The sequence below is a fragment of the Oryctolagus cuniculus genome, chromosome 12 (assembly GCF_051225735.1).
Source record: "Oryctolagus cuniculus isolate XC-2025 breed Fujian yellow rabbit chromosome 12, ASM5122573v1, whole genome shotgun sequence".
In the NCBI taxonomy this organism is placed as follows: domain Eukaryota; kingdom Metazoa; phylum Chordata; class Mammalia; order Lagomorpha; family Leporidae; genus Oryctolagus; species Oryctolagus cuniculus.
In genome coordinates, this window is record NC_142878.1 from 8,954,356 (window position 1) to 8,977,843 (window position 23,488).

At 47.2% G+C, this 23,488-nt stretch overlaps 1 protein-coding gene across 12 annotated transcripts in view; it reads right to left on the minus strand.

The window, feature by feature from the left end:
• The window catches only part of TTC23 (tetratricopeptide repeat domain 23), a 98,907-nt gene that overhangs the window by 64,365 nt on the left and 11,054 nt on the right, over window positions 1–23,488 (minus strand). For all 12 annotated transcript variants that reach the window (XR_016218729.1, XR_016218728.1, XR_016218726.1 and 9 more), the window contains exons 2-4: window positions 10,722–10,921; window positions 3,250–3,373; window positions 122–275 (exon numbers count right to left, since the gene is read on the minus strand). Coding sequence is in view for 7 of the 12 variants with exons in the window: in XM_089311135.1 (XP_089167261.1) it covers window positions 122–275; window positions 3,250–3,373; window positions 10,722–10,901 (458 nt within the window). In the remaining 5 variants the exon portion in view is untranslated. The remainder of the gene's footprint in view (window positions 1–121; window positions 276–3,249; window positions 3,374–10,721; window positions 10,922–23,488) is intronic.

The following is a 23,488-nucleotide window of genomic DNA, read 5'->3' on the forward strand; positions in this document are numbered from 1 at the left end:
CGGCTTCCTCAGCCCCCGACTTCCCCTGGCCCTCCTGAGTCCCTGTCAGCTTTTCCTTTGCCCTTGAGAACGCGTAGCACAGGGAGGATTTCTGTTTGTGAAGACACAGACAGAAGGATACTGCCTAAGGTCGAGCAAGGCTCTCCCCATGGTGTGGAAGAGCTCCACGGAACACTTGAAAACTCCCGTGTTGTCACTACGTGGGGGCCCAATGGAGTTAGTGAGGAGGATCTCCTGGGCTTTTTCTGCGTGTTGCTTTGCTTGCAGTGAGAGACCTACGGACCAGAAAAGACGTCATCTCAGTTTCCTTCTTAACACATGGACAGGAGCGTGGTTCTCCATGTCTTCACGCATGGCCACGTGGCACGTGGAGCTGTACCTGGGCCGCATGGAATTTTCCCATGACTGGAACAACCAAAGAAGCATTTTTTACCAAGTACTGAAGACAAAATTTTCCCCAAGTGGCCTTTCTAAGAAATAAACAGAATGAGCTGGGATTGAACAGCTTTGAAACCTTACCAATATCAGATGTAAAATGTTATAAGTAATTACAAAAAATAAATGGAAGACAAGGACTCTAGCATTCTGGGCAGGAAATAAGGTACTCGTGAATTTTTACCCTGGCTCGGTGACAGCAGTCTTAATGAAATACTAAAAATTCTGGATCTTCTGATCGTGCATCTACAACCATACTGCTAGAGCTGACTCCAAGGAGGAAACGGACGAGTGCGCATCGACCTCTCACTCCTCCGTGGCAGCAGGCTACCATGAGACAAAGAGGAGCCAAACGAAGCCAACAAAACTGCTGCTGAGAACAGACGCCCCAGTGCGCCCTGGTGTCCCCCAGCTTCTCGGTGTGCACAGGGTGACACGGGATCACTTCGAGAATTCTAGCCTGTTTGCTTCCCCCACTCCTGCCCTATTCCTGCTCTGACACCACCTCCTACTCACATCATATATCCCTGTCTTATTTCTTAGTTACGTGAATCGGAGTTCAAATTTCAGCAAAAGCAGTCAAAATACCAAGTTAATTCTGTTCCTGCGTCTATCAGATGTCTCTCGGAGAAAAATCAAAGCTATGCTCTTCATGTGGGAACTCTCACTGAATTTTATGTGTCTCATTTTTTTAAATAAATCAATTTTTTTTTAATGTTTGAGAGAGATAGAGAACTTACCTGTCCACTGGTTCCCGCATCGGCTGAGGGAACCTGAGCCAGGAGCTGGGAGCTCAATCAAGGTGTCCCACACGGGCGACAGGGACCCGCCTACTTCCTCGCCACTGCTTCCCGAGGAAGGCATAAGAATGCTGGAATCAGGACTCTGAGCCGGGATTGAACTTAGGTACCTTGAATGTGGAACGTGGGAGTCCTAACAGGCACCTGAACCTTTAGGCCAAATATTCGCCCCGTGTCTTATTTTTTAAAAAGCACATCCTTAACTTGCCAGAAATGCGTTAGAGTCAGCTATGCCCGTGGTACCACAAAAGGCCTGGGGGACGTCCGGGCCGTTCAGGACCTCACTCTTCCTCAGTGTGGGCTGAGGGGAAGGGCACCGGCTCTGAGTTCAGAATGCCCAGGACGGATTCCTGAGACGTGGGTGTCGGCTTCCTCAGCTGTGAGCAGAGAGAACACGAACACCCATCTCCCAGGAGTGAGGTGAAGAGCGAGTGAAGCTCTATGTGGAAAACAGCACGGCGCGAGGGGTTGAGCTAGAGCCTAATAACCAGCAGACACGCTTCCACTTCCAGCTGAGAGAGAAACGCTGCCACCCAGGAAGGCGGCAGGGGGAGCGAGGTACCGCTTGGATCCGAGACAGCAAGGCCCCTGCACGTGAGAGCCCGGTCTGAGGCTGATCGGGGCGTACTAGCAGCGTGATCTGCAGCAAGCGGTTTCAGCTCAGACTTGTCATTTCCTCTGAATCAGAAACCGGGACCAGGGGGCAAGGTTAGACAAAACCATCTCCAAGGTCCCCTCTGGTTCTTACAGTGGTCTTCCACAAGGACCAGTCTCTAAGGAGGTTTGGCCAAATCTATCGGGTGGCATTCCTATGGAGGGCAGTTTAGTCTCTTCCACTTTAGTATTCCAGGCATCACTGGACCCACCCTGGGGGTCAGCGTCTTCATCATCATCATCATCGCCATCATCATCATCTCCAGCTGGAGGCCTGCCTGCAGAGATGATCCCTTGCATGTCCTGTCCTAGGCTGCACAGTCGGTGAGAAGACATCACATGTGGGGAATCTGTTGTTTTTGCCTTTCCTATATCCATTTCCTCTTGTTCTGTTTTCCTGCTAGGATGTCCAGGCCCTGCATACCCAATCCACGTGTGACAGCCAAGGCCAGCTTCTCCCCCAGAACCCAGTGGAGCCAAGAGGCCATCAGACTACCTCTCGCATTTGCTATGCAACCCAAGTTGGTCGGTTGGACCCCCACCTCCCACCCCATCATCAAATCCTGGGATCCTGAAGGAGACTCATTGTTTTTCTCCTGGGAATGATTGTAAGGGAAGCCTAAAGCCATTGCCATGTGGGCAAAGGCTAAGAATGGCGCCAATAGCAAGAACAGAAACAGAATTCTGGTCTCACTGTTTGAACATCTGGATATGGCTTGGCTAAAGAAATTTTAATCTTAGAGTTTTAAGTTGTTTGTATGGCCACAACAGCCAGGGCTGGACCAGGTTGAAGCCAGGAGCCTAGAACTCCATACGGGTCTCCCAACTGGGTGTCAGAAGCCCAAGTACATGGACCATCATTTGCTGCTTTCCCAGGTGCATCAGCATGGAGCTGGAGCGGAAGCAGAGGAGCCAGGACTTGAACCAGCACTTTGCTATGGGACGCTGTAAAGCTGCGGCTTGGCTGAGCCACAGCGCCAGCCCCGCCATACATTTCTGTTTGTGCCAGTTTGGGCTAGCCTTTTACTTTTTTGTTACTCAGAGTCAAGAGACTCCCTGTCAATAAAAATGTGGGTCGATCCCGATCTCGGTCTGCATTCTGTGCTTCAGAGTCTGCTGACAAAGCCTTCTAACCATTGGGACTCCTCATCTCCTAAGAACCCTACTTCAAGGTCACAAACACAAAACCCAGAAGGGTCTGTCTGTCTTCCCTTTTCTCTTCTGAATGTTTATTAACGCTTTCTAGAAAGAAATGGCTTCCCAGTGCTGTAAAGGAGAATATGCAAAATCTCATCCTTCCCGTTATCTGTGACTCAAATTTGGAAGCAGGAACCAGTCTGCATGGAGGGCGGGCGCTCACCTTTCAGCTGGAGGTAGCCTTGAGCCAGGTTAATGTGTGCCTCCGCCAGTTTCCAGTGGGAGTCGCCATAGCAAATTCTCGTCAGTGCTACGCAGCGCACAAGCTCTCGGACAGCCTGCTTATACTGTCAGGAAGAGAAAGACGGCATAACAGACAACCTGAAAGTTAAGGGTCACAGAGCACCAATCGACTCACGTTTTTATCCATTTAGTAAATATTTATTAAATGCCTGCTGCTCTGGGCCAGGCACGATTCTAAGCACTTAGGATACTGCGGAGAATAAAACCCGCCAAGATGTATTGTGGGTGGTATCTGGTAGGGTAAAATAGACCACAAACTTAAGAAATATGTAAATGCATCTGATTGTTCATTGTTTATAAAAATATTTATTTATATGTAAGGCAGAGTGACAAGGAGGGGGAAGGAGAGAGAGAGAGAAAGAGAGAATCTTCCATCCTCTGGCTCACTCCCCAGATGGCCACAACAGACAGGAGCCTAGAACTCCATCCCACGCGGGTGGTGGGATCCTCTTCCTCTGCTTTCCCAGCACACGAGCAGGGAGCTGGACTGGAAGCAGAGCAGCTACACCCCAACCAGCACTCTGCTACACGATGCTGGCTTTGCAAGCGGCAGCTTACTTCTCTGCACCACAGAGCTGTCCCCACCCTCCCATCTGATCGTACATTTAAAGGGAGAGGATGTCGTGGAATGAATAAACACCAGGAAAAGTATAACAGTCATAGAACCATTCCCTAGGTTTCCAGCTGCCCCTCAATGAACAGCTCCCCCCCCCCCCCATTTGGCCAAGTGGGGGAGTGGTAGTGACTTTCAACTCATGCCCCTTAGCTATCAGCTGGAAACCTTCCTCAGCAGTCTGTGATACTAGAATAGCAGACGGGGCCGGCGCTGTGGCTCGCTAGGCTAATCCTCTGCCTCCCGCGCCGGCACCCCAGGTTCTAGTCCTGGTTGGGGTGCAGGATTCTGTCCCAGTTGCTCCTCTTCCAGTCCAGCTCTCTGCTGTGGCCCAGGAGGGCAGTGGAGGATGGCCCAAGTACTTGGGCCCTGCACCTGCATGGGAGACCAGGAGGAAGCACCTGGCTCCTGGCTTTGGATCAGCGCAATGCGCTGGCCGCAATGTGCCGGCCATAGTGGCCACTTGGGGGGCAAACCATCTGCCTCTCTCTCTCACTAACTCTGCCTGTCAAAAAAAAAAAAAAAACCAACAGCAGATGGGATCATCATGACTACCAAGCACATTTTATTAAAGGAGTGAGAAACACATTTTCATTCAGGGCTAAGACAGAGAGAGGCACGGTTCTCCAGCTGAGGGTCAGCTTAGAGCAGTGTTACATGGTCAGCTGACGTCTGCATTCAGAGGGTCTGCATCCATGGATTTAAATAACCACAGATTGAAAAAAAATAATTGCATCTGTACTGAACATGAAGACCGTCTCCTTGTCACTATTCCTAAAACAGCACACTGTGGCAACTATTTTCACAACATTTGTCTTGGGTTAGGTTTCAGCCAAAGAGGATCTGGAAGGTACAGGAGGAGCTGAGTAGGTTCTGTGTGGATGCAATGCCACCTCCACAAGGGACATGACCATCTGTGCATTTTGGTATCTTGTAGGGGTTCTGCACCCAATGCCCCATGGATACCGGGGATGGTTATACCCAAAACAAGACTGGTGGTTGAAAACACAGCTCCAACATTCTTTGACACCTGTTCCATCCAGAGGTGTGTGGGGGGGTCTATGCCCCCTCCCTTTGAACATGGACTTTATGACCCTGACCCGCAGCAAATGGAGGAAATCCTGCAGTGCCAGCTTGGTGGCCCAAGCCTTAAGGAACTGGTGGTTACTGCTCTCGGTGTCTTTTTTTTTTTTTTCTTTAAGTTTTATTTATCTATTTTGAAAGTCAGAGTTTCAGAGAGAGAGGAAGAGACAGAGAAATCTTCCATCTACTGGTTCACCCCTCAGATGGCTACAACAGCCAGTGCTGGGCCAAGTGGAAGCCAGGAGCAAGAAGCTTCATCAGGGTCTCCCATATGGGTGGCAGGGGCCCAAGCACTCGGTCCATCTTCTGCTGTGTTCCCCAAGCCATTAGCAGGGAGCTGCATTGGAACTGGAGCAGCAGGGACTTGAATTGGTGCCCACATGGGTTGTCGGCATTACAGGTGGTGTTTAACCCACTACACCAGGCCAGCCTCTGTCTTCTTGAACCTGTCATGGGTTGAATTCTGTCCCCCCACTTCCCCCAATTTCCTGAGTTGAAGTTCTAATCTCTAGTAACTCAGAGTGGAACTCCATTTGGAGATGAAGTCTTTAAGGGGTGACCGAATTACAATGAGGCTGTGAGAGTAGGCCCAATACAACACAATGAGTGTCCTTATGCAAGAAGAGGAAGACACCCGGTGGCCACCGGCAGAGAGAGGAGACTGAGGATGCAGGGAGAAGGTGGCCACCTGCCAGCACCTGCCAGTGCTGCTGTCAGCACTGCTGACACCTTCGTCTCGGACCCCGCCTCCAGAAGTGCGAGAAAACAAGCGTCTGTGGTCTCCACTGCCCAGTCTACGGTATTTGTTATGTCAGCTCCAGCAAACTCACACAGAATCCAACCACAGAACCAGAGGGAAGCCTGCACAGCCCACGGAGAAACCCAGGTGGAAAGGCACCGGCAGCCAGCTCAGATTACTCAGCCACGTGAGGGAGCCATCTTGGCAGGAGACTGACTGTCCTCTCCCGGCACGCTCAGTGGACGCCGCTGCGTGGGGCATGGGGCACAGCTGACCTGACCGCACTGAACTCTGCACAAATTGCAGAATGAGTTTCTATTCCAAGCCACGGAGGTTTGGGGTGTTCTACAGCAATACATCCCTGGACCAGCAAGAGAGGAAGTGGGAGGGAAGACAGCTGGGGAAAGCGAGTGGAAGTGGTTGGGACGGAGGAAGAGAGGGAAGAGGCTGGACAGAGGGGGGGGGAGATCAGGACCCGGCCCGGCTGCACTCGCAGGCCAGGCATAAACCCCACGTGCCTGCATCCCCACACAATCCCCACCTGGATGGCAGGCATCCTCACCCCGAATCAACATTCTATCTGAAGACAATACACAGACAGCTGACCACGGGAGAGTCACCTTCGTACCCAGCAGGAGCAGCCTGAGGGACCCCTGCTCAGAAAAGTGGGGCCGTGGCTTTTTCTACAGTAACAGGTTTCTTACAACAAAGTGACACACGCTTGTTGTCAAGACACGGATGAGTCCAACGATGAAAATGGAAAGTCACAGCAAGCTTACCTCCTGGAGCTAACGAGCCAGCGAAAACCGCTTTTATGCTTCATTTTAATAAACCTAGTCTTTCCTTTTTAAAAATAGTCTCAGGAGCTACATGCAGATTTGCAATGAGTTATCCTGACAATTTATGAACCATTCTCATGTAATCTTCTATGACACAAATTTTAACGTTTGCACAGTATTTCACTGCATGGATGTGTCATAAGTGAATTACTCAATCCATTGTTACTGAGCTTTTAGGTTGTTTGAAATTTTTTTTTTTACTTTCTGAATAAATCCCTACAGAGGACTACTGGGTAATGGCTATGGAAAGCTCTGGGGCTTTGAGCAGCTATCGCTGAAGTGCGCTGGCAAGAGCTCACACCAGCGCAGGCCTCCGGTACAGCACACGTGAGCAGGGCACGTCCCTTCCGTGGGGCTGGGCGCAAACTGCTGTTCTGTCCTCAGTCGGCTCCTCTGTCAGGTAACCCATCCCCCCACCCCGCCCCAAAGTGGCAAGGCCGCACATATTCATGTATTTATTGGTAAATTTGTATTTCTTCTTTTGGGGATCGCTAATTTTATTGCCTCTAAACACAGGAAGTTTGGAGAATGACTGAGAGAGACAGAGAAAGAACAATGAACACAGTGTACAAAAAGAGAGAAATGATGGAAGCTTTGGGGGTCTAGCGAGTTTGCCAAAGGAGAAGCCGCAATGATGGCGAATGTGTCCCAACCATGACATCAGTGAGGACTGGGCAGCCCCGGTCAGGCTCCCAGGTCACAGCCCTGGTCCTCACCCCCGGAGCAGGGTTGGAGAGGGACAGTGTGGCCTCCCTGCGGTTTCTTTACTTGTCAGCATGGGGTGGACATCCCCGTTGGCTACTCCACCTTTATCCTGCCAGTTCCAGTGGCCTTAGCAACCGGCACAGGTGAGAGGCAGCAGGAAGACAGCTTTAGAACAGGGCCAAGGCTGAGAAATAATCTAATTTACCCTCTGTGCTTTAAACAAGGCCAGGGAGGCGAGAGGATTTCCTAGTGAGTGGCAGAATCAGAGCTCCCAGTCCCGAGCTCTTTCCACATCATTCTGGGGCTACATGGAATTTCTTAAACTTCTTAACATCAAAATTCTGCAACTCTGAGGGTCATTAGATCTGGCCACAGAGATTTAAAAATGGACACACTATACCCTGATCTTGGTGTCTAAATACCGTTCCCCACAAAGAGTAACCAAGGGCTCCCTGAATCCAAGGCTGGAATAGGCGATGTCCAAGACAAACCTGAAAAATCATGTTGTATTGGAGATTAAGGAAATATGCATGGAACGAGAGGATGGGTCAAGAATGCAAGAGCCAGCTCAAAGCTCTCGCTGGCAAGTGTGGGATGACACGTTTGTGACAACAATGTTGGTTGTAGCACATTTAAAGACGGGATTCCCAGAACTTGTACTGATGCAAGTAAATGACTAATAAATAAGATGTGGTAAAGGAAAAGCTCTTCCTTATAAAGGGATGCCAACAAATCAACATTGAAAGAATGCTGATGTTAGAGGTTGGCTGTCTGACTAGAGTAGTAATAGATTCAGGGGAGAATCATCAGTAGACGCTAAAACCAGGGGGCAGGGTTTTCAATATACACATGGTCTCAGACAAGCTCCACAAAACGCATTAGTGACAAAGGGAAAAATAGTGCTTCTACAGTACAGAGGCCTGTGGGTCAGGACCTTACCCAAGTGTTCAAGTCAGCATCCAAGTAACAAAGGCACATGGTGTGCCCCCGCCCGAGAGGGCGCGGGGAGCAGAGCTCTATGTCGGTGACATTCCTGTCCCAAAGGCATCAGCTGAGCCCAGGCCTGAGCAAAAATAAGGCCGATCACCATGGAGAGACAGACAGGTGAAGAAACAGATCCAGATTACAGGAGACCAAACTGACATGACAGCTACGTCGAATGTGAATTCGTGGAGTGGACCACAGGTCTGAGGTTTTAGCTTGGTTGGTTGGTTGGTTTCATTTTGGTTTCTGTAAAGAAATGCTACTGTGGAGAAACATGGGTGAGGTTTAGAGATACTAGCAACACTGCAATATTAATTTCCTAGTATCAAACTCTATGCTGCGGATACTTGAGGGAACACACTGAGGTATTCAGAGGTAAAGGGATGTGGTACCATAATCTACTCCTGCAGAGTTAGGGTGGGGCGCGGCGAATATAACAGATCAATAAAGCAAATGTTCACAGTTGGTGACTCTTACTGCTTTTCTGTAAATCTGGAATTATTTTAGAATAAAAAGTAATCAACAATGGTTATTTTAAAATGTAAGCTACATCCTGTGATACTTTGACTGTTTCAAGGCCTTCCCGGGCACTCAGCTGGAAGGCCCCAGGATCCCCTGGGAACTGAGCTTGGCTCCAAACACACCTGCTGTCAGGCCAGGCGTCCCCCCAGGCCAGGGGCACTACCTTGTAGGTTTTATGTGTGTTGTTTGCCCCCCCAGGACTCTGCTCCCTTAGCTCCTCCACGGCTCCTCCTCTCCCTCAGTTCGCAGCCACGTCACCTCTTCCCAGACCAGTACTAACCACATCTCTACTTACCTGGCCTGCTTACAGTGTCAGCGGCCCCTCAGCCCGTGAGAGCATGCCCCTGGTCTGTACTGTTCACAGCTGAATCCCAGAATACAGAAATGTCTGCTACCATTCTAGGTGCGCAGAGGAGTTCATTCCTCACACATGCTAAACGCCTTAAGGTAAGAAGGCTTCACTCTCTTGCAGAACCCTGGCTGAAGAAGGCTACCAGCCCACAGCCTACCTAGCACTGCGCCTGCCCCACCCTAGGGGCTGAGTGAGTATCTGTTGGCCTAATGAAGAAGCACACGCTCTCACTCCAGTTCACACCCTCTTGCCATAATCCTGCTCTACCTTCCGACACGAGGCTCCTGTCAGCAGGCAGACTGAAACCTCCCTGGACCCTGCAGAGCCCCTCTGCCTCTCTCTCACTCTCTCCAGTCCCTAGCTCCCTAGTCTTCCAGGCCCACTGATTTGCATTTCTTAGTTCCTTTCAAAAGATCTTAGCCTCTCTGCTGCCTCTGCCATACATGCCCAGCTGAGGCCCGCCTAACTCCTCAGTCGGCTTACTGCAAATATCCTCCTAACCTATCCTCCTCACCCCATTTTATTCTTTCTTTATCCATTCTTCACACAGCTGTGGGGGTGACTGTTGAAGCTGAAATCTGCCATGGCACTTCCCTGCTTCAGTCCCGTGCTCCATCTCCAGGATCTTTGGGAGAAAATCAAAACTCTTTGCAGGGCATTGAGTCTCCTCCGGGTCCCAGCTCCTGGCCTTAGCTCAGCCCCATTTTCCTGCACATCACCACAGCCTTCGTCTCAGATCATTCCTGTAGCTCCCCAAACAGACTGTGTCTTTCAGACCCCGGGCTCTTGTCCATCTGCGACCTCTGCCCAGAACACCTTTGTCTTCCTCCTGAACTGGCTGCTCCAAAGCACTGCTCCCAGTGCTGTCCGAGCAACTCCCATCACAAGAAGTGAGCCTTAACTGCTGTCCCTGCACCACCTGCAGGCTCCTTGCCCACCCCTTTCTGTTTTGGACCCATATAACCCCAAACTTGTGTCCTCACAAGACTTATCACACTGACTTCCACTATCTGTTCCCCATCAATCTTTCCAACCAAACCACAAGCCTCTCCAGTACCAAGGCTGGGGCTGTCTCCTGTGTGCCCCCAGCACCTGCACAGCACCAAGCACATCTCAGCCTTAGATTCTTGTGAAAGAAATGGCAAATGATTGGACAGATGGGATCTGACACATAAGAAACGCAACAGGGAATGAAGGAGTGGGCAGAGGGAACTTTTGAGGGGAGAGTGGGAGGGAAGTCTGCAGGAACACAGAGGACGGACAGACGGCACACCAGGCTCGGTGAGGGCAGAAGCACCACCTGCTTTACGCGCGGGAGGTTCCGGCTCTCAGACCTGGCACGGAGGAGGAGCTCGGTGCATATTCACTGTTGCCCTTGCCAGCCACGGTGCCTACAGCCCTGAGGTCCCACACTCCCCCACACTGTCAGAAAGGCACTCTCTCATATACCGCCTTGCATCAAGCTCCCAAGATCAGGAAGCAGATGCCCTGCGAGTCTGGGTCAGACACTGGCCCAGCGCCCTGAGCGCAGGTGCAGAGAGCAGGGGCTGCTCACCTCCTGGCTGCTGGAGCAGGCCCTCGCCTTCTCTTCACAGAGCCGCAGCTTCTCCCGCGGGGGCTGGAACAGCACTGTCTGGGTCAGATTGCTTTGGCTCTTGTTTCTGGGAGTGATGCTGACGGCAGCAACGATTTCATCTAGGTGGTTGGATAGGTGGGTTTCCTCTGACTCTTGCATATTTTTATAAACATTGTCATCTAATTTTTAAAGAAAAAAAGGTGTTAAATGATAAATTTCATAGTTACTTTCAGCTATACATATCCCCTCCTCCCAGGGCTGATGCTAGAATCCAGGAAAATTTCAACACCATATTCATGACTTCCTAGAAATTATCAGTATTGTACCCAAAAAGACCGCGGTAGCTAGTAGTGACTTTTATCTAAAACTTTCAGGCTGACTTCAAGTTTCAACTAAGCCAACAGTCTTCTTTCACATACATTTGACATATTTATATGCGGCATATGTACGTGTGCACGTATATGGCCAGTAGAAATTGGCTGGGCCCAAACAAATCTCTATGCGCTCCGATTAGACCAGTTGAACAATTGACCTTGGGACAGAAAATAAATGATTGTTGTTAAATCTTCACCTCCAGCCAAGAAGGAGCAGTAGGGAGCAGATTTAGCCTGAGGTAAGCAAACAAACGAAACAATACCCCAGGACAAAAGGAAAAGGTTAGGAAACACTGGTATCTAGGGCCAGGACTCAGGTAATAGGACAGTGATTCCTGCAAGATGGAAACAACAGGCAAAGTAAGACAGGAGGGCACTGCTAATTTAGAGTTTCCAGGACAGTGCAGGGAAGGGGACCCAGAAGGTACCAGGTAGACTGAGCAGAGAGTCCAGGGAGACCGAGGTGGCTAGAGTTCAAGGACAAGTTACTAGAGAGGAGAAGGCAGCACAGGGAGAGGACACTGGCTGAGCTCCCCCTGGCTGGGGAGAACAGTGGTCAGCAGGTGTGTGAGACATTACCTGGAGTCTGGAGAAGGAATCCTTCCACCAGAGAAAGCACAAGGACGTCAAGCCCTCACCTAGGGCTGGCCGTGCCTGCTCCCGCCAACTGCACTGGAAAAATTCTTGACTCATGGAGGCACTGGGTAGGGTACTCAGGGGAGAGATTTTTCCCTCAGCAGTGGGGGAATAATGGGCTCTACACTAAACACAGCTTAGATGCAGCTAAAAAATCATAACCATGAGACCAAAAAGGAACAGACTCTAAGTGACTTAACTGCACCAGAGGATAAAAATTCAGGGATGTTCATGGGAACACAGAAATAACCAGCATGCAGAAAGGTAAAGATTGCAAAGTCTTGCATCCGAAGATTATGCAGTAGAGCCGGGATGTGGCTCTGTGGTTAGCATGCCCATCGAAGTTAAGATGCCAAGCGGTTATGCACCCCACATTGGAGCGGCTGGGTTCAGTTCCTGGCTCCAACTCCTGAGGCAAGCTTCCTGCACATCAGACCCTGGGAGGCAAGAGGGGTGGCTCCCTTAACTGGCTTCCTGCCACCCACGTGGGTGACCTGGACAGCTTCAACCTGGCTCAGCAATAGCTGTTGTGGGCATGCGGGCAGTGAACCAGCAGAAGGAAGTGTACGGTCTCTCTCACGTTTTTAAGAAAATGTAATTTAGTTATGCTTTTGAAAGGCAGAGTGACCGAGAAAGAGGGAAAGACAGACAAAGAAATCTTCCATCCATCCTGGGTCGGGCTAGGCTGAAGCCAGAAGTCAGGAACAACATTTGGGTTTCCCACGTGCATGCAGGGGCCCAAGTACTTGAGTCATCTTCCACTGCTTTCCCAGGAACATTCGCTGGGAGCTGGATCAGAAGTGGAGCAGCTGGGGCTTAGAACCGGATACTCTCACATGGATACCAGCAGCGCAAGCAGTGGCTTAACCCATTGCACCGCAACGCTAGCCCCACTAAATAACATTTTTTAAAAAAGATTATGAAACATGCAAAGAGACAGGAAAACATGGCCCATAATGAGGACAATAAGCAGCCAATCAAAGCTGACCCCCAATTGACACGGATGTTAAATTAACAGAAAAGGACATTAAAACAGTTACTATAATCATTTTCTACAAGCTTAAAAGGTTAAATACAGACATAAAAGAGGTTTTAAAAAAAGACCCAAATTGAACTTGGTGATAATAAAATGAAAATAATGGTGTGTGAGATGACAAACACACTAGACGAAATTAACGCAGATTGGATATCGCTCGTGAAAGATGACTGAAGTTGCAGACATAGCAATAGAAATGGCCCAAAATTGGAAACAAATCAGTGAGTTGGGAAACTTTAAGTTGCCTAACATGGAATTTGAGCCTCCTAAGGAAAGTAGATTGGAGAGGAGACAAAAAATATTTGAAGAACTAATGGCCACAATTTGATTTGGCCAGAGTTAGGAGCCAGAGCCAGGAATGGAACCCAGGAATTTAACTCTGATGTGGGATGCTTAACCACTAGACTAATTGGCTGCTCTACTTTTACATCTTTGCTTGGATGCCAGACTTTGTGAATTTTACCTTGTTGTGTGCTAGTTATTTCTGTGTTCCTAGTTTGAAAAAAGTATCAAGCCAGAGAACCAGGAAGCTCAATATAAAACTCAACACAAGAAACAAGGGCTGCCGCCGCGGCTCACTAGGTTAATCCTCTGCCTGAGGCGCCGGTACTCCAGGTTCTAGTCCCAGTCGGGGCGCCAGTTCTGTCCCTGTTGCTCCTCTTGCAGTCCAGCTCTCTGCTGTGGCCCGGGAAGGCAGTGGAGGATGGCCCAGGTGCTTAGGCCCTACACCCACATGGGGGACCAGGAGGAAGCACCTTGTCCCTGGCTTCAAATCAGCACAGTGCACCGGCCATAGCAGCCATTTGGGGGGTGAACCAACAGAAGGAAATCCTTTCTCTCTATCTCTCACTGTCTAACTCTGCCTGAAAAAAAAGAAAAAGAAAAAAGAAAACTACATGAAGTCAAATAATAACCAAACTGCTCAAAACTATAATGAAGAGACTATCTTTAAAAAAAGTCAGAAAAATATATACTATGTATTAGAAAAATAAATTTAAGGATGGTATCATAATTCCTGTAGTAAATAAAAATACAGCAGGAGAAAATTAAGCTATATCTTTAAAGTACAGCAAAAAAAGTTGTCAATCTATGTTCTATAGCAGTGAAAATATTTTTCAAGAACTAAATCTGAAAGGACTAATAATCAGCAGACTTGTGCTATGATATTCTCAAAGAAATGTTGAAGGAAATCTCTTAGGAGGATGGAAAATGATAGCAAATGGAAACCTAGATGTATAAGAAATGAAGGGTGCTGGGAATAGAAATATAGAAGATTGATTTCACACTACTTAAACATCTCTAAAACAAGCACAGAAAATAGTCTACTGTGGTATGTACAACATTTGTATAAGAGAAACAGATGACAACAGAAGCACAAAGGCTGGGAGCCTGGGAGTTGGGAATGGATTTTGAAATTTTTATACAACATGTAAAGTGGTTCAATATTACTTGAAGGTCGACTTAAGTAAATTGAAGGTACCTGGTATAAAGCTACAGTGATCACTGAAATACCAAGATAAGGACTTTGCTAAGTAGCCAACAAAAAAAATAAAAATAAACAAAGTGATACAATAATCTAATAGAAAGAGGAAAGGGAAAACAAAAATAGATGAGACAGAGAGAAAATGAGCAGAAAGGTGATAAACCTACATCTAACTACATCAATAAATATATTAACTGAATACACCCCCAATTAAGATACAGAGATTGCCGGATTGGACAAAAAAAGCAAAACCTAACTACATATTGGCTTTAAGAAACTCATTTTAAATACAGCAAAAAAACTATACTAATTAAAAGGATAGAAAATAATATCCTAAAATTAGTCTGAAAGAAGCTTGGAGTAAGCATATTAATATCAGAGTAGATTTTATAGCGAAGAATATATTGTCAGTGATAAAGCAGTTTGTTTCATAATGATAATGGGGCCAACTCATCAAGAGGACATAATTACCCCAAATGTTTAGACACACAATAACATGTTCAAAATGCCAGGCTAAAACTTATGGAATCGTAAGGAAAAGCAGACAAATCTTTAATTACAGTCACAGATTTAAACACCTCTCCAAATAATTCACAAGTCAAGTAAGCAGACAGTCTGTAAGTACTTAGAGGACTTGGCCACATCATCACTCAAGTTGACCTGACATTTATTAGAACACTTACCCAAAAAGGTTACATAATTTTTGAAATGTATAAGGTCACTAATGAAGACATTTTGGACTATATAATAAGTTTCAATAAACTTTTATGGATTCGAGTCATACAAAGTATATTCTTTGATCACAAGGAATTAAATTATAAATCAATAAAGATATCTGGAAAATTAAAAAATATTTGGAAACTAAATACCACATTTCTTTTTTTCTTTAAAGATTTTTTATTTGAAAGGCAGGGTTACAGAAAGACGGAGGGACTGAGAGAGAGGTCTTACATCCACTAGTTCACTACCCAGATGGCTGCAACGGACAGAGCTGCACATATCCAAAGCCAGGAGCCATAGAGTTTCTTCCAGGTCTCCCATGTGGGTGCAGGGACCCAAGGACTTGGGCCATCTTCTGCTGCTTTTCCCAGGTGCATTAGCAGGGAGCTGGATCAGAAGTGGAGCCACTGGGACTTGAACAGGGGCCCATATGGGATGCTGGCACTGCAGGAGGCGGCTTTAACCTGATACGTGACTGTACCAGCCCCAACAGCACACTTCTAAATAAACCATGAGCCAAAAAGGGAATCTAAACGTAGTTTGTACTGCATGAATATAAAAGTACAACACACAAGAATTTGAGAATGACATTAAAGAAGTCCTGGGGGAAATTCATGGCACTAAATGTCTATATTAGAAAACTGGAAGGGTCTCAGAAAAAAATTAATATTAAAATTAAACTCATAGATCAATGAAATAGAAAAGCAGCAGAAGAAAAAAACTCAATGGAAGCAAAAGCTGGTTCTTGGAGATCAATAACAATGACCTCTAATCTGACTGACCAGGTGAAAAGGAGAGAAGACCAATCGTCAATATCAGGAATGAGAATGACATCCCCCAGAGTGCACAAATATGAGAAGAACATTATGAATACCTTTATGCCAATACATCTGGCAACAGAAATGAATGGACAAATTCCTTTCAAGTCACAAGGTACCAAATTTCACACAAGGAGAAAGCAACGCCTCAACTGGCCTATATCTATTAAAGAAACTGAGTCTTTTTTTAAAAAAAAATCTTCTAAAAAGGAAAACTCCAGGCCTATATGACTTCACTACATGATATTTAAGGAAGCTGTAACATCAATAGCATACAATCTCTGCCAGAAAAGTGAAGGGAGGGTATTTTTGACTATGAGACTGTGATACCAAAACAAATAGATGTGAAAATTGCAGATCATTATGCCTCAGAAGCATATATGCAAACATTCAAAACAAAGTTTTAGCAAACTAAACCCAACAATGTATAAAAGGAAAAATATGAGTACATCATGACCAAGCTGGGTTTATCTCAGGAATGCAAGCTTGGTTTAAAATCTTAAAAATAAAAACATGTAATTCATAATATTATTTTTTTAAAAAGAAAAACTATGTTCATCCCAATCAAAAGAAAAATGACTTGAAGGCCGGCGCCGCGGCTCACTAGGCTAATCCTCCGCCTAGCGGCGCCGGCACACCGGGTTCTAGTCCCGGTCAGGGCACCGGATTCTGTCCCGGTTGCTCCTCTTCCAGGCCAGCCCTCTGCTGTGGCCAGGGAGTGCAGTGGAGGATGGCCCAGGTGCTTGGGCCCTGCACCCCATGGGAGACCAGGAAAAGCACCTGGCTCCTGGCTCCTGCCATCGGATCAGCGCGGTGCGCCGGCCGCAGCGCGCCAGCCGCGGCGGCCATTGGAGGGTGAACCAATGGCAAAGGAAGACCTTTCTCTCTGTCTCTCTCTCACTGTCCACTCTGCCTGTCAAAAAAAAAAAAAAAAAAAAAAAAAAAGAAAAATGACTTGAAAAAAAATCTAATATCTAACATCCATTCTTAACAAAAACTCTTAGGAAAGAAGGAATAGAATTCTACCTTCTCAACCTGGTTAAAAGGTATTTATGAAAAACTGGTAGTTGACATCTGACTTAAGGGTGACAGAAGGAGTGTGTTACCTCTGATACCAGAAATCAGACAAGAGGCTCACTGTCAGCACTTCTAGGCAACACTACATTGGACTCTGGCTAGTGCAATCAATCAAGAATAAGAAAGAAAAAGCACCTTGTTTGCAAAGGAAGAAGTAAAACTGCCTTTATTCACAATTAGTGTATCTCTATTATCACCCATGTAGAAAATGTGATGGGATATGCAAAAAGCTACTAGAATGAGTAAACTAGAAAGTCAGTTTAGCAAAGTTGTAGCATATCAAATCACTATGCAAGGGGCACGTGCTGTGGTGCAGTAGGTTCATCCTCTCTGCCTGTGGTGCCTGTATCCGACATAGGCGCTAGTTCTACACCCAGCTGCTCCTCTTTCCATCCAGCTCTCTGCTAAGGCCTGGGAAAGCAGTGGAAGATGCCCAGGTGCTTGGGCCCCTGCATCTGCATGGGAGGCTTGAGGTTCTTGGCTCCTGGCTTCGGATGGGCCCAGCTCCGGCTGTTGGGGCCCTGTTTGGGGATTGAACCAATGATGGAAGACCTTTCTCTGTCTCTCCTTCTTACTGTCTGTAACTCTACCTCAAATAAATAAATAAAATCTTTTTTAAAAATCACTATGCAAAATACTTTTTTTTTTAAAAAAGGATTTATTTATTTAGTTGAAAATCAGAGTGACAGAGAGAGAGAAGAGAGCTATCTTATATCTGATGGTATACTCCCCGATGGCCACAACAGCCAGGTCTGGGCCAGCCTGAAGCCAAGAGCCAGGAACTCTACCCTGGAATCCCACATGGGTATCAGGAGGTTGGCTTGGAAGCAGAGTAGCTGAGACTCAAACTGGAACTTTGAAATGGGGTACCAGGTTTGCAAGCAGAGGCTTAACGTTGGTCCCAAGCACTATTTCTGTATATCGGTAATGAACAATCAAATTGAAATTAAAATACAATACTATGTGTAATAGCCCAAAAATGTCCCTATTGCATTGAAAATATAATATAATCAAACCACAGGAAGTGAAGTGGGCACTGATTTTCCAATTTCAGGATTCTAGTACCACCCTGATGACTTTTACTATATCATTGTTCTGTCTCTCTTTTTCTTTAAGTCTACATACTTTAAAATCTTAAGTACTTCAGCCTTACCCTGATAAATAGTAAGCAGCATTATAGGTTTGATGTGCTGGCTACATTTCCCCCCGATAGACATTAAACTAAAAATATAATATTTTAAAAGTTTGCCTGTGTTCTACCTAACATCCCAATAAGCATTGCATAGCCTGGGGAATTCTGCACTGAGCAATGTTCCACCGTCATTTTTAACCATGACCCATCATCCAAGAAGATCTCATCTCTTCTATGCCATAGTATGTGTTCTGACAAATTAGGCATTTCAACCTAAAATAAAAATGATAATATTCCTATACTTCTTATGCTTGCCCCAACCATCCTGATACCTCCTTACCAAATGGGTAGGGTCCTTAGCCACTCCCTTACCTTCCATTGGAAAGGTCACAGTGGGTTCCTGTGATCATACACAGCAAATTCAGGTGCCACAACAGCAGGGAAAGGCAGTGAAGGGAGTGAAGAGAGGCCTTCCTGAAAGGAGCGGCTGTCGTAACCAGAGAGCAGCTTGGATGAACAAATTAAAGACAGGTTCACCCAGGAACCTGAGGATAAAGGCACAGGATGGCAAAGGCTAAGCCTGCCCACCGCTTTTGCGAATGCAGTGTTACTGGAACTCCGCCATGGCGGTTTCCTAACATACTGTCTGTGGCTGCTTTTGCACAGCAGAGGTGAGCGGTTGCCTTCAAAACGCCATGGTCCTCACAGCCCACAGCATTTACTTTCCTTTTTTTTTTTTTTTTTTTTTTTGGACAGGCAGAGCTAGTGAGAGAGAGAGAGAGAAAGATCTTCCTTCCATTGGTTCACCCCCCAAATGGCCGCCACGACCAGAGCGCTGCGCCGATCTGAAGTCAGGAGCCAGGTGCTTCCTCCTGGTCTCCCACGCAGGGGCAGGGCCCAAGCACTTGGGCCATCCTCCACTGCCCTCCCGGGCCACAGCAGAGAGCTGGACTGGAAGAGGAGCGACTGGGACTAGAATCCGGGGTGCTGGCGCCACAGGCGGAGGATTCGCCTAGTGAGCCGCAGCGCTGGCCAGCATTTACTTTCTACTCCTTTACAGAAAAAGTTCAGCAGCCTTTAAAAACAGTGATGTGATTAACAGAAGTAGCAAGATAAAGGGCAGCATTTTTATAAGCCAATAGATTTAATTTCAATCAGGTTGTGATTAGAAAATTCAAATAAAAATGTCCAACTTAGAAGTTACACCCATCACTAATTCTGAGTGATAACGCTTTAAATATCTGTACTTCAAAAATATATTTTATATCAACTATACAAAATGTATATCATTTACTCCATGATTACTTCCAAATGGAATTTGGGATGGCTAGAGTTAAGTGTTGAAATAGCTACTAATGTAAAGTGTGTTCATTCCTTAAGAACATAAAATACAGCTTTACATTTTCACAAAAAAAAGATGTTCACCAAGAATGCAGGTGCTCTTCTGTGCCTTATACAGCAAATTAGAGGGAAGTAACAAAACAGAGAGGAAAGCGGAAGCGAAAGATGAAATTGTGAGAAAGCTGCACAGGGTGATCTCCAACTCAGGTGGCTCATTCCTGGGCAGTTCTTTCCTTTTTTTCTTTTTAAAATTTATTTACTAATTTATTTTGAAAGTCAGAGTTACAGAGAACAAGAGTGAGAGATAGAGATCAGTCTTCCATGAGCTGGTTCACTCCCCAGATGGCCGCAAGGGCCACTTCTGGACCAGGCTGAAGCCAGGAGCCAGGAGCTTCATCTGGTCTCCCCCACGGGTGGCAAGGGCCCAAATGCACCAATTTCCACTGCTTTGCCCAGGTCATTAGCAGAGAGCTGGACAGGAAGTGGAGCAGCTGGGATATAAACCAATACCAAATGAGATACCAGCCCTGCAGATGGCAGTTTTAGCCACCACTCCACCACGCCAAACCCTTCTGGGTAGCTCTTAAAAAATGAAAGGCCAGGGGCCCGGTGCCATGTTGTAGCGGGTAACACTGCCACCTGCAGTGTTGGTATCCCATATGGGTGCCAGTTCAAGACCCAGCTGCTCTACTTCCAATCCAGCTCTCTGCTATGGCCTGTGAAAGCAGTAGAAGATGGCCCAAGTTCTTGGGCCCCTGAACCCAGGAGGCCTGGAAAGACCTGGAAAAAGCTCCTGGCTCCTGGCTTTGGATTGGCACAGCTCCAGCCATTGCAGCCAATTGGGGAGTGAACCATCTGTTGGAAGACTCTCTCTCTCTGCCTCTCCTTCTCTCTGTGTGTATAACTCTTTCAAATAAATAAATAAATCTTTTTTAAAAAAGTGAAAGGCCAAACTTTCCTGTTTAAGTTATAAATTGAGATTCAAGAACTTGTGCTGTCTATGGCACATGTGATTTGGGCAATGCCAACAACTGAAATCTGCATAACACTTCATACTTTGGCATGCTCTATCTCTTTTGGCCATTCCCACAACCGTGTGAGGTGCGGAGGGCAGTCATTACTATTCCTACCTGCGGATGAGGACCATGATGCCAAAAGAAGCTAAACTACCTGCGTGGCATTGTATGATCAGAACCAAGACGCTGGGCTTCATCCTTGGGTGATTTCCCACGTACCATCCTCAGGTCCACTGACCACATCCACAGCCGTGGGAAGCAAATGCTGCTGCCCTGGAAACTTGAGGCTGCATTTTACAAAGTGATCACTTATTTTTGTAAACAGGGACTGTGCCATCTCCACACCAGGTTAAACCACATTTTCGTATCTTCTATTTAGGAGAGGCAGAGAAGAAAGTTCAAAAATGACCTAAATAGGCCGGCGCCGCGGCTCACTAGGCTAATCCTCTGCCTAGCGGCGCCGGCACACCAGGTTCTAGTCCCGGTCGGGGCGCCGGATTCTGTCCCGGTTGTCCCTCTTCCAGGCCAGCCCTCTGCTGTGGCCAGGGAGTGCAGTGGAGGATGGCCCAGGTGCTTGGGCCCTGCACCCCATGGGAGACCAGGAAAAGCACCTGGCTCCTGGCTCCTGCCATCGGATCAGCGCAGTGTGCCGGCCGCAGCGCGCCGACCGCGGCGGCCATTGGAGGGTGAACCAATGGCAAAGGAAGACCTTTCTCTCTGTCTCTCTCTCTCACTGTCCACTCTGCCTGTCAAAAAAAAAAAAAAAAAAAAAAAAAAGACCTAAATAACATGCTGTGTACTTAGTGTTGGGGGCTCTGAATTTAGTGTTGACCTGTGAAATGGGTTTACTGTTTCTTTCTTGGCTTATCAGTAAAAAGTGATTTGTCTCATGATATTTTTCAATAGTGCAATCTTATTTAAACAAACACTAGGTATAAACTGAGAACTCACAGACTGGGACTAACTTGCATGGCTCTAACACTCCTTATCAAACATTTTGAACAACTGAACCATTAATTTTAAAATTAGGAGGTTTACATAAAGATCTAGATTTCTGGGTTTCTGACTCCCTCTCAAACTACCAAGATGGCCTGTATCGGTCACCTCAGGCCGGGGGGGGGTGGGCCCTGCCCCGGCAGCAGGGACACTGCCCAGTGTGCACATTGCCAACATTCGCTTTTGGCTCCTGGATGTGGACGCAGCCAAGGAGCTGCAGTGTGTCACTGCGGCTGCATTACCGCTTTTCTTAGAGCACAAAGTAGGTCCTGGTGTCCGTCTCTCTCTTCCACAGGGAAAGGACAACGCAGGGAGAGTGACCCTGGCTCCCGCCATTTGCTCACCGCATTTCATCTCATCTGAGGCACCACTGACTGTGACTCTGCCATCGTACACACCGTTTATGATTCTGAACGTGCATTCCCGTTTCAAAGATGCTTCAATGCCAACGGGAAGGTACGTCTCCGATCAATGAGAGGAGGTGGCCTGTTACTCCCTGACTTCCGGAGGCATCTGAACCAGGCACCTGGCTTTAGGGCTGTGTCTCTTCCCATGTGCACTGCATGTCAGAGTAAGGGCGTTACATAAAGACACACGCGGCAGGTCACCTACTTTGAGCTGCACGCCTGTCATCGGCCACTTTCCTTTTCTTCACAATAGCCATAGCTGGGGCCGAAATCTTCGTTAGAAATCAGCTCAGGCCCACAGGCCACCTTCCTCCTGCCAGCCTCGGCTGACTTCCCAGGCCTCTCAGTCGGTACCCACAACTGCCAGTCAGACTGACCCAATCAACTGATGCTGTCCTCTGCCAGACCTGCCCAGTAGAATGCTGAAGCACGTGATCAGCCCCAGATCAAGGCGGGAGGAGGAAGAGGTCTGAAGTAGGATGCTAGTCTTCCAGTTCTTTTTTTTTTTTTTTTTAAGATTTATTTATATTTTAAAAGTCAGAGTGACAAAGAGGCAGAGGCAGAGAGAAAGAGACACACAGAGAGAGGTCTTCCACCCACTGGTTCACTCCCCAGACTGCTACAACAGCCAGAGCAGGGCTGATCTGAAACCAGGAGCTTCTTCCAGGTCTCCCACACGGGCGCAGGGCCCCAAGGACTTGGGCCATCTTCCACGGCTTTCCCCGGCCGTAGTAGAGAGCTGGATAGGAAGAGGAGCAGCGAGACTCGCAACAGCACCCATATGGGATGCCAGCACTGCAGGCAGTGGCTTGACCGGCTCTGCCACAGCGTGGCCCCGTCTTCTAGTTCTAGGAGGTGATGTTCCAAATATTTAAAGACTGGACCAGCAGGAAGACACTAACCAGTCTGCATGTGGCATCTATGCTGGAGCCGCGTTCTGAAGGTGCAGGAATTAATCTTTGTGTGAGCTATAGCGGGGCCTGTGGGAGGGGCAGGGGCCCTCAGAGCAGGGAGTCTTCGGGAAAGAACAACCATTGTAACCCTACACCAGCATACTAATAAAAAAACTACTTGGAAACTGAGACACTGAGAAAACATCCTAGAAAGATACAAAATACTAAAACCTAATTAAGAAATAAAAGACATAAATAGACCTATAACAACTAGATAGATTACATTAGGGATTAAAGAGGTTTACACAAAGTTAAAACCAGGCCCAGATGGCTTCAGTGGTGACTTCTACCAAACCATTAAAGAAGAAACAATTTGGATCTTTCACAAATGCTGTCAGAAAATACCGAAGGGAACTCTCCCCAATTCATTCCATATGGCCAGCATTAGCCTGATACGAAGGCCAGAAAAAGACATCAGAAGAAAACAAGGAATGGCCACCACGAACATGAGTAGAAGAATCCTCAACAAAATGCTGGAAAAACAAATGTGGCGACATATAAAGAAGGATTATCCAATAGGACCAAGGGGTATTTATTCCAAAGGTTGTGTTGGTTTGCCATCTGAGACTAATGTAGTACACTATATCAATAGAAAAGAGAGGGCCGGCGCTGTGGTAAAACCGCTGCCTGCAGCGCCGGCATCCCATATGGGCACCGGTTAAAGTCCCAGCTGCTCTCTGCTGTGGCCTGGGAAAGCAGCAGAAGATGGCCCAAGCCCTTGGGTCCCTGCACCCACGTGGGAAACCAGGAAGAAGCT